This window comes from Fusarium coffeatum, assembly GCF_003316985.1.
Source record: "Fusarium coffeatum strain FIESC_28 chromosome Unknown BRIP53273_contig_65, whole genome shotgun sequence".
Classification (NCBI taxonomy): domain Eukaryota; kingdom Fungi; phylum Ascomycota; class Sordariomycetes; order Hypocreales; family Nectriaceae; genus Fusarium; species Fusarium coffeatum.
Window position 1 is genome coordinate 113,986 of NW_022157861.1, and position 11,144 is coordinate 125,129.

At 49.0% G+C, this 11,144-nt stretch overlaps 3 protein-coding genes across 3 annotated transcripts; 1 reads left to right on the forward strand and 2 right to left on the reverse strand.

Moving 5' to 3' along the window:
- Positions 1-212: 212 nt before the first annotated feature.
- On the reverse strand, positions 213-3,255 carry FIESC28_03045 (uncharacterized protein; the record flags this gene model as incomplete). The annotated part of the gene is made up of 3 exons (XM_031157194.1): positions 213-510; positions 566-1,575; positions 1,624-3,255. The coding sequence occupies 3 exons, from the start codon at positions 3,253-3,255 to the stop codon at positions 213-215; spliced, it is 2,940 nt and encodes a 979-aa protein (XP_031018736.1).
- A 3,673-nt stretch (positions 3,256-6,928) lies between these two features.
- Positions 6,929-8,829, forward strand: FIESC28_03046 (uncharacterized protein; the record flags this gene model as incomplete). Its single annotated transcript, XM_031157195.1, has 4 exons — positions 6,929-6,974; positions 7,079-7,260; positions 7,318-7,639; positions 7,694-8,829. The coding sequence occupies 4 exons, from the start codon at positions 6,929-6,931 to the stop codon at positions 8,827-8,829; spliced, it is 1,686 nt and encodes a 561-aa protein (XP_031018737.1).
- A 425-nt stretch (positions 8,830-9,254) lies between these two features.
- Positions 9,255-10,919, reverse strand: FIESC28_03047 (uncharacterized protein; the record flags this gene model as incomplete). Its single annotated transcript, XM_031157196.1, has 1 exon — positions 9,255-10,919. One exon carries the CDS (start codon positions 10,917-10,919, stop codon positions 9,255-9,257), a length of 1,665 nt encoding a protein of 554 aa, XP_031018738.1.
- Between the last annotated feature and the right edge of the window lie 225 nt (positions 10,920-11,144).

Here is an 11,144-nt window from a genome sequence, read left to right on the forward strand (position 1 = left end):
ACATCGATATATCCTAATATGATTCGCGCCATGGAATCGCACATTATCTTGAACCCTTTCCAGAACGCCGTTGTTATGCAGTCACTTTGACTTTGACATGCCATATAACTTATGCATCAATCCACCAACCTTGTCTTTCCCTCTTATCAATAGCTTCCAGCTCTTCAGACATGTATTTTTGTAGTAATTTCGAAATCGTGCGAAGTCTGCGTTCATATAGACCTCTTGAAAGGATGCGCTTCAGTGTTCAAGACCCACTCGTCGAGGCTGATGACATTGGGCTCTGAAAAGAGCAAGTAATAGTACTTGAGAGTCTCGGAGATCCAGAAACTCTCCATTTCGTCCTTGAGGCCGTTCTGCGTCTTATCCGTAACATCTTCGATAGCACTGTTCGCAAATTCAGTACGAGTCGCGGCGATTGTAGCCTGGAACATCTTCCAGCCTTTGTCCATCCAGGTAGTATCGCCAGTGATACGATACATGTACCAGACGGACTCAACAGCCTCAGGTCTGTGGATGTCTATGTCAGTGGGAACAATCAACGCAGCGTATATAATCGACTTACCGAAGCATGTAGTTTCGGTTCTGGATATCAGTATAACCCGGAGGTAGTCGTTCCTTCTCAATCCTAGACTTGACGTATTCTTCATGTGTCTGCGGTCTCTCTAGGGGTATATCATCTAGAGGAGCAATGACTTGTGCCCCGTGCTTCCTAGCATCGAAGCTGTCTGGAATGGCAGGCTTGGTTTCAGATGCCTTCTTTGCCGTGTCTTCAACGGCAGCGGGTTTGTTCTCTGACTCTGCTTGGGCAGAGTTGGGTTGATCAGCATCAGTCTTGCTTGTATCGGCCTTTTCTGCTGCAGGCTTGTTCAGGCCAATTTTCTGTTTGAGGGAATCGGGGAGAGTCGAGCCAAATTCTGAACGGTCCTCTTCCATACTCTTGTCCAATTTAGGCATCTCCATACCATCCCGTTTAATCACTTTCGGGGCTTCTTCAGAGGCAGCGAGAGCCCCAGCTGGTTCAGATGCAGGCTTTGAGCCACTGTTCGAGTCGACCGGCTTGTCTGCTTGAGCCGGCGGGTTGTTTCCAGCGTCACTTTCAGCAACTTTCCTCAGTGCCTCGCCTTCAGACCACTTGCGGAATTCATTATCGCGCCATTCGCTGTTAGGGTCAAGGTCTTCGTACCAGCTCTCCTCGCTGAAGGGGCACTTTTCTAGGGCAGGGCATGCTACCAGATGAGCAAACTCTGGCATGAGACCAGTCGCGGTCGACTGATATGCCCATACGCAACCATCAGTGAGCTTCTTAGCCTTATCAATGTCCCCATCACGGCCAAAGATTTTGCCACCCAATCCATACATGCCTCCAATGAAACATGTTAGATGTGCTAATTCATAGCTTCTTGACCATTCAGAGTCTCCCCTGCTTGATGTGGTCAGTTTGCCGGTGAAGAATACATCCCAACCCTCGTCCTTGATCATTGGTCTGTAAAGTAGCCATTCATTAATGGCATCGATAGTGTTCTCATACAAGGCACGGTACTTGGGTTCGAGGCCATTCAAGAGTAAATATTGCTGCAATTATTAGTAATCATTATCTTTGAAAGCATGGGAACGACATACCTTGGGGAAGTACTCATAGGCTGAATCTTGAGCGCCGCCCATATGATACTGACCTACGTTGGGGCTGCCGGAAACCAAACCTTGAGGCTTACAATCCCAATCGGCTGTGGACCCATCCGCAGCCAAAGGCGGTACCTGCTGAGATTGAGGCGGTGACTGATCTGGCGAGGGTGCATCACGACGACGAAGCTTATCATGCCAGCGGCCATCATCTTTAAGCTGGGGAGGAGAAGCTGCAGTTTCACCCTGCTTTGCAGGGTCAAACCCCTGGGGTTCTTTAGTCAAATCGGCATTATTGACCTGCTCTCGAGCCTCTTGACTGAGGCTTCCTGTCTGTGTGTCGGCGGTTCTGTTACATCCAGAGGCATTAATTCGTTGGGGGAAGAGACCAGGAATGTCTGTGCCAGCGGCTTGCATATCAATCAAAGCATCAGTGATGCGATCAATAGCATCGTAATATTTGGCGGTGCCCGTCAATTGAGCAAGTCGGGTGAACTCGAGAGACAAGGTACCAAGTTCAGCGATGCCGACAGTACCAGCACGATGAGGCTGCGACGCGTAGGGCTCACGCCATCGATAGTACAGCAATGGCATGCGGTTAGGTGTGTCAAAAACGCCCATAAGGATCTCGGCGAGCTCAACAGCCTTATCAAGCAGGATCTTGTACTGTCCGTTGGAACCTCCACTCACATCGTAAGCACCGATAAGACCTCCCAGATAGCGAATCGTAGTCTCAAACACGGGAATGTCATTACAATCGGTGTATGTGAAATCGATCTCCGCGACAGCCTTGACAGCTTCATCAAATTCGTCTTTCATGCCAGCAATCCACAGGGTATCAAGGGAGTCAACGAGAGTCGCACCCCAGCCACAAAACGTATCGCGATACTTCATGGAAGCCGGTGAGAGCTCATCATGCTTGAAAGCATATTTGCGGTAACCGGACCAAGCCCGCGCAATCTCAGACTTGACGCGGCCTAATCGTTCCAGGCGAGTGGTACTTGTCTGCACATCTTCACCCTGGAAGTCAAATTGAATCCTGTAGACATTGGGAGCGGTGCCAGTCGGGATCGGTCGGATAGACTCAGGGGGTATAGGGAAATGTTCCTTGGGCTTTGTCCAATGAATCTTTGAGCCATCAACATTGACCAGGGGAACATCAGGGTTATCTGCTTGTTTGGGAGGGTCCTTGAATTGAACAGGAGGAATTTGCGGTGGGCTTTGCTCTGCAGGCTGTTTAGTATCCTCCGTTTTGCCCTCCGTCTTTTCTCCGGCCTCTCCCTTGGTATCGTCCCCAGCTTGAACAGGTTTCTCGGCGGCTGACTTGTCTGTTTCTGGAGTATCGACCTTCTCTAGCGATTCCGAGGCGTCGTGTGGTGCTACCGGTTTAGGTTGGTTGGCAGAGTCGGCATCCTTCTCGGAATCGGGGAGCTGGACTGGTGGCGGTACGACGGGTGGTTCGAAAGCTTCTTTTGAGCCCTGAACTGGCTCAGAGGCAGGCTGATTCGGTTGTTTTACCGTTTCAAAGTGGGGTGACCGTGTCCACGAATCTTGTGTGAAGCGATACACCAGAAAGACCATGACCACAGCGACTATGGCGTAAAACCGGCCACGTCTACGGAGGGGAATCATTGCGAAATCGTTGCTCGCCGAGGCGAGACTTTAAGGGTTGGGTCGAAGTTTATTTGAACGAAATGTAGGTCGAGTCGGTAAATCTGTCGCAACGGAAGACGCGCATGCGGTTCGTTTGATTATACAAGTTCGATCGGTGCCGTCAAAGACTTAGGTGTCACCTATGATACTGAGTACTGCATTCCGTCTGGTTCCTGACCAAAGTTGGGACTCGTATACTATCTTGAGCTTTCCTTTTGCGTCGTGTAAGCTCAGTGAAAAGGAATAGTCAATCTGCAGAAGGAGAAAACCAAAAGATAAGAAGATGTAGCTTGGAAGAAAAGATAGTGGGTGATGAAGATCAGGAAGAAGATTGGGAACAGTGGTCTCAAGATCTAACGTTAACGGAAGGATATCGATTGCAGTTACCCTTCCTTAGCTTGGCGGGCGACCCAGTCCAGGAGTTAAGGTGCCGATTTTAGCAGCCCGCATTGGTTGGCTGATAAGACAGGTCTCAGGGGCTTCATGGAGTCTAGTGCGGTACCCCCCTGTTGGATTTAGGTACATTGAAGCTGCAAGCATCCGCAGGGTCTTTCCGTTCCTGCCAAGTTTAATTGAAGGGTTGTCGATGGAGTTACCCTACAGAAAGACATGGAAGGAGCCGAGGAAAATATGAACAAACCTTGATTGTTTTGGGGACTAACATCCATTCTTCAACGAAGATGCACTCACCGGTTATGTTTTCAATTTAGTGTTCTCGATCTAACGTGCAAAGACCGGTAGATGTTCATTGCTGAATGATAACCTTAAACGGGCCACCGTTTACCGACACCACCTTGACAACCTAGTTTAGTAGCAAGACTGTGACCCCAACTTCTGCTAGTAAGTAACACGCAATCCAATGACCCATTATCGGGTCGAGAACAATATGTACCTAGCTTGTTACGCATGCGCTCTTGCCAAAACAGGCTCTACCGGAGCTTATCATCATCGGCGCCGATACTGCGCCGCTTGAGCTCCGATAAAAATGGGTCAATCGGAGGCACAAGCTCCGGGCTCAAAGTCGGCTTTTATCTTTTGTGTTGCTTTACAGTTACCGATACGTTGAATCGTGAAATTACCGTCCAGTAGGAACTCATTTCAATCATCTCAGCAGCCACAATTAGCGTTTACCCGATGAAGCAAGTCGATGTTCCACGTATCAACCTTCCAACGTTTTCAACAGTAATTGTGGCTTGACGCTTTCCAATTAGTAGCGAGATGCTTAAAAAGACTGAAATGAATGCTGATAACAGCCAATGGCATTCTTCGTGATCCAAGTATGCCGGTGACCTCATAGCTGTAAAAGCTGAGCTTCAAGTAAACCCTAGTCGATCCACTACACCAAGAACTTGGGTCCACGATGCTCTACCAGAGCTTCAACAGCAGAATCATTTCCCCTGTGGCTTAGTTGGCTAAAGCGTCCGACTGTTATTAATCTGGCAATCGGGAGATCGGAAGTTCGAGCCTTCCCGGGGGAGTCAAGATCATGTCTTGATCTTTTGCATCTTCTCTGTATGAATTTGTAACTTTTTGGCTAATTCTCTACTGACAGTTGGATATCTTGGTCACAGAAGGATGAATACATATTTTTCTTCCACTCTAAATATACTCTTCGTGTCGCAAGAGGAATGAAATAAGGACGACAGCAAACGGGGATAAGTGATCAACCATCGGTTATCACTACTCTTCTCTGATATTGCTATGCATACTTAATGGGCAAAGTGATACTACACAATGTTGTTAATAGATATTGGCATGTGATATAACCCCTTCGGACTGTAGCACGAATCTCTTGAATTGTTGTTATCTGGATTGAGGGTCAGATTGTATTTAACAGCTGTTCATTTGATATGGATCAGAGAGAGCATAACGAGCATCAAGCATGTGGGCACACAATATACTATCCAAAAGTGGGGGAAAGTCGGAGTTGGAGACTGCACAACAACCAGCTCAACTGAGCAAGTCTTCAAGGGTAGAACCAGCGCACGATTAATTTAAAGAGCTTTTGATATTGCAACTTCATCTCTAGTGACTTTGCTGATTGGCACAACTGGTCAACTTGGTTCTACATTTGCAGTCGATCAGCAGCAATAGCCTGTCATCCCCTGTGGCTTAGTTGGCTAAAGCGTCCGACTGTTATTTATAGACAATCGGGAGATCGGAAGTTCGAGCCTTCCCGGGGGAGTTAATCCTTTATTTTGCTCTACGAACCTTCGGGTTGTGCGAATGATTTCTTTTTGATGGCATCCGGAGTGATATACAGGTAGAGGCAGATACCAGATTTAAGGGTCTTGGCCTGTGCTTGCTTGCTTCTATAGAATTGTTCCTAGCGCTAGGTAATGTGTTTGCGCCACAGCATGGCAATGTTCCCTTTGCGGCTCTGCTGTTGGCGATTGCTGCGAAGGAAGACACATGATTTGTACTGACGGTTAGAGACGTCTGTTGTTCCGAAGGTTCGTTGCCAAATGTTCAACAAGTCGAGAGTATGGGGTTGACTAGGATTGGGTTCAACTGAACTTTCTTACTTACACCTTACTTAACTTTTATTACTATTAGTAGATGTTCTTCCTTACCCGAGTTGAAGCTTCTCATTTTACATTAAATAAAGGAGAGGCAGTCAGTTCATGAGTTAATGCAATTCAATATACAATAGTCACCATCGCCAGCCTTCAATTATCCTAACGGCTGTTTCTATACTACCAAGTAGGCAATCTCTGCTGCATTTTGTAAATTGTAACTCAGCATAACTCGTACTGAATAATTACTCTGTATTTCTGAGAAGTGAATTGGGAGGCTAGAAGATGATATGATTATGCCTGGTTGTGCTACTGTTCAAGCACCGTGTACCTAGATATTGCCAGTTAGTCTCCCGTTCGGTTCTGATCGGCTGAAGCAATGCTACCAACCTTAACTCCTGTCGATTGATATAAACTATTGACACCACAGGAAATTTGGCATGGTAACGAAAGATAACCAGACCCGCAGCGTTCGAGTCACCTTAGCAATAATGAGCTCAGCATAGGGCGCATCACGAAGTCCGCCGTCCATCCAATAAGCTTCTCCCCTGTGGCTTAGTTGGCTAAAGCGTCCGACTGTTATTCACAGACAATCGGGAGATCGGAAGTTCGAGCCTTCCCGGGGGAGTTCCCTTTTATTCAACGACATCTTTTTGTTGTCTGTGGATATCTTTTTGCTGCCTAAGGCTGACGAGTGGGTTAGGACCAGAAGCAATGGAAGGGCGATCTGAATAGCTACCCAGCAGCCTTTTGAAACCGGGAGAATATGGATCTGAGAAGAATACAAACTGGTATTCAAGGCGATGAGTTGACGGATAGCAAAAGTTACAACTATTATCGAGGAGTTGGTTGCTGAATCAAAACTTGTAACATGATTGGCCCAGACGAGACCCTTAAGTCGACGAGAAAGTGGCCCGTGCATGACTGGGGCAAGACATGATGAGAAAGATTGGAAGGAAGGCTGCCACATTTTTTTGGATGGAAGCTTCGATTCATCACAGCTCCTCCCACTTTGAACCCGCCGACTTGACTCCCCCACCAACCGACCCCCCGGAGCGAAATCTGAGCCTGTACATAATTTTCGACACGAGTACAACTTTCGATAATCACATTCGGCTCGCTTCATCACCTTCAAAATGTCATTCGGAGGCCAAACGCCGACGATTATCGTCCTCAAGGAAGGTCCGTTTTACCCCACCGCCCGCCCGCTTCACCCCTCGAAATCTAAGGGGCCGATATAAACAACACGCAACGGCAACGCATATGATCGCGACAAGCACTGACAGTCGAACTTCTTACAGGAACCGATACCTCCCAAGGAAAGGGACAGATCATCTCCAACATCAATGCCTGTCTCGCTGTTCAGGCTACCATCAAGTCCACTCTGGGTCCCTACGGCGGTGACCTTTTGATGGTTGATGAGAATGGCCGCCAGACTATTACCAACGACGGTGCCACTGTCATGAAGGTTCGAAGCGCCCCTTAGAATATGCCTACTTTTGTGCCATTGCTAATTGAAGAAAAGCTCCTCGATATTGTCCACCCCGCCGCTAGAATTCTCGTCGATATCGCCCGATCGCAAGACGCCGAGGTCGGTGATGGAACAACATCTGTCGTTGTCCTCGCTGGTGAGATCCTCAAGGAGACTAAGGAGCATGTTGAGCAGGGTGTTAGCTCTCAGATCATTATCAAGGGTCTGCGGAGGGCGTCTCAGATGGCAGTCAACAAGATTAAGGAAGTTGCTGTCAGCACAAACGAGGCCAACCAGCGTGACACTCTCATCAAGCTCGCTGGTACTGCCATGACCAGCAAGCTGATCAAGAGAAATACTGATTTCTTCACCAAGAGTATGCGGGCAGGCACTTACCCCCTTATTTGACATTTAAGCTGATCAATTATAGTGGTTGTCGATGCTGTCCTGTCACTTGACCAAGACGACCTGAACGAGAAACTCATTGGCATGAAGAAGATCCCCGGCGGCTCCCTGACCGAATCCCTCTTTGTTAACGGTGTCGCCTTCAAGAAGACCTTCTCTTACGCTGGTTTTGAGCAACAACCAAAGTCTTTCGACAACCCGAAGATCGTGTGCCTAAACGTCGAGCTCGAGCTGAAGGCTGAGAAGGACAATGCCGAGGTCCGTGTTGAGCAGGTCTCTGAATACCAGGCCATCGTCGATGCGGAGTGGCAGATTATCTACAAGAAGCTTGACGCTATCCACAAGACTGGCGCCAAGGTTGTTCTCAGCAAGTTGCCTATTGGTGACTTGGCTACCCAGTTCTTCGCCGACCGAGACATCTTCTGTGCTGGACGTGTTGCCGGTGAGGATATGGAACGTGTTGTGCAGGCTACTGGTGCTGTTGTTCAGTCAACATGCTCCGACATCCTGCCCGAGCACCTGGGTACTTGCGGCAAGTTTGAGGAGCGCCAGATTGGTGGAGAGCGATTCAACTTCTTCGAGAACTGCCCCGAGGCCAAGACCTGCACCCTTGTCCTGCGTGGTGGTGCCGAGCAATTCATTGCCGAGGTTGAGCGATCTCTGCACGATGCCATCATGATTGTTAAGCGAGCCATCCGAAACCAGCTTATTGTCGGTGGTGGTGGTGCCGCCGAGATGGAGGTTTCAGCATACCTTCACCAGTTCGCTGACAAGAACATCCCCCATAAGCAACAAGCCATCATCAAGTCCTTCGCTAAGGCCCTCGAGATCATTCCCCGCCAACTTTGCGATAACGCCGGCTTCGATGCTACCGATATCCTCAACAAGCTTCGTGTCGAGCACCGCAAGGGCCAGACATGGGCTGGTGTTGACTTCCAGAATGAGGGTGTCACTGATATGATGGAGCGATTCGTCTGGGAGCCCGCTCTTGTTAAGATTAACGCTATCCAGGCCGCCACCGAGGCCAGCTGTCTCATTCTCGGCGTTGACGAGACAATCCGCAACGAGGAGAGTGCTAAGCCTCAAGCTCCTGGTCAGCTTCCTCCAGGTGCGGCCCAGCGAGCTCTGCGAGGACGTGGCCGTGGCATGCCCCGAAGGTAAATGCATAAAATGTAATGATAGATGGAGAATATGATCAAAAGTGAAAAGGGGAGCTTTTACTTATCCTGGAAACATAGACCTTTTGTGAAGAAAACAGGAACGGCGGTGTCGTGGCTAAGGAGCCGGAGGATCTGTATGATACCTAGACCTATCTGACCTCTAAAACTTGATGATGACCTCTATCCAACACATTCAGATATCGTGTAGAAGCAACGTGATGAGCGATGTCATAGAGAAGTTGGTTTTTCGTATGCGGAGCCAGCTGTTTGCAGGCACGCGTTAAGGGACCCAAAGATGATATTTGACAATGAAATTGATATAGAACGCCAAGCTCATGCTCATAGATCAGAAGAAATACAGGCCCAGAAATCGCACGCTTTATACTTCGATCCTGCAAGATAGCAACACAGGCTCAACATCAGGAATTACCCTCCTGGTCCTCCAAAGCCAACATCATACAAGCTTCTATCCTTGTGTGACAACCCCTGACTACCCGTTCCGTCAATGCCATCGATATTGACAGCTTCATCCATTACACCATCATCATCTTGGTGATCTATCAACATTTCCAAATCCTGATCCACAACATCTTCTCCCACTCCTTCGGTGGCATTGAGTAATGCTTGGAAGTCAGCAGGCGAGTGGTATTGGTCGAAGGCACTGAGGTCGTGTGATGAAGACTGGTTGATGATTTGCGGGTCGATGGGTTGATATACAGGGTGATCGTGCGGATGATGGCCGGTCGGGGGATCTTGAAGCATAGGACTGTGCGAGTGAAGTGGATGTTCCATAGAGCTGTTTTGAAGGGCGTGAGAGTGACCAATTAGGGAAATATCGGCTGGGTTAGCATAAGGACTGGGCGTATGATCATGATCAGGGTTTTGTTGCGAGAGTGCCGGCATCATGCTGTGATCTTGTAACGGTAGCATCTGAGTGGCGGGAGGACTCATCGATTGTACTTGGTGTTCATTTGAATCTCCTCTCACAACTCCTATACTTCTCCCACTGTGATTATTTGACGAGGCTGCTTTCCGCGCACCACCAGGGTTAGGTGTCTTGCCGAGCTCTTTGCACTCCGCACAACTCCGGATAACATCGCTGGCCGTTTCCTTGATACGACTCCAATGATACTTCTCTGCAATAGTAGCTGTCGTCCTATTGATGCCGCCGTGCTGCTGGGCATGCATTTGCCGGGCAATATCGAATTGGCGAACCGGATCAGATATCACCTCTTTATCCTTGAGCATGAGCTTGTCGCCGTCGAGAAGCTTATAGTGCGTCGCTGCGCTCCGAAGCCTGCTTTTTTCGGCACGGTCAGCGCCGTTCGGGTACTCGCCGTACTTGAGGTAGAACTTGATTTTGTCGAAACGCTCTTCACTCACGAGTTCCTCGCTTTCGCGCGGTGACAGATCCCGGCCGTAGATGATGGCATCGATCAATTGACCTGGAAAGCTGCGAAGATTACCGCACCCCTTGACCCGGCCGATGCGCTTGAAGCCAAGCGCATCCCAGATACGGCATGATGCCACGTTTGTCTCGTACACCAGGTTGAAGACGCTGTAAGTATAACCCAGACGAGGTGCCCAATCCAAGTAAGCCTCGCCCATGAGACGACCGACACCGCGGTTGCGGGCGGCATCAGTGACTAGGAAGCCAGCATTGCATACATGGCTGCTGCGGCCAGGGTAGTTGGGCTTGATGTAGAAGCTTCCCAGACATTCGCGGGACCAATCTTTGCCTTCAACTACGTCCTCAGCGCGTTCAACATTGCCAAGAAGCATGATGGCTCCAAAGTTCTGGAACCAGTAGGAGCCAAAATTGTCGGCAGCGAAAGGCTCCATCATGGGATACGTATCGCCGCCTTCAATCTCCTTATTGATCTGGTCACATAGATAGGCGATCAACGACTTGGGAACCTGATGTTTAGAGGCAAACGGGACAATGGTAGCCACTGTCTGACGATCACGGAGTGTGACCTGCCGAGGGGTGATGTCGGCCGGGAAGCCGGGGCTGTTCGGATCCGGGTACGGAGGTTGACCGGAGACTCGGTAGATGGTGGGGCTCGCCGGATCATCTAGCATGGCCGGCATTTTGTTGGAGCAAACCCTTTATGCGGGGTTATGAAAAAAGATGAAAAAGGAACAAGAGACGGATTTAATTGGATAAGAATGTGTTTAAGCCTGTCACCAAATACCTGTTAGCATTTCAGATTCTCCTGTCACTTACGAACGATCCTCGCAGCCTGGGCAATGTCGTCTTACACCAAACCAACACCAACAAAACTGAAAGTGCAGAATGAGGGAGGGAATATAGAA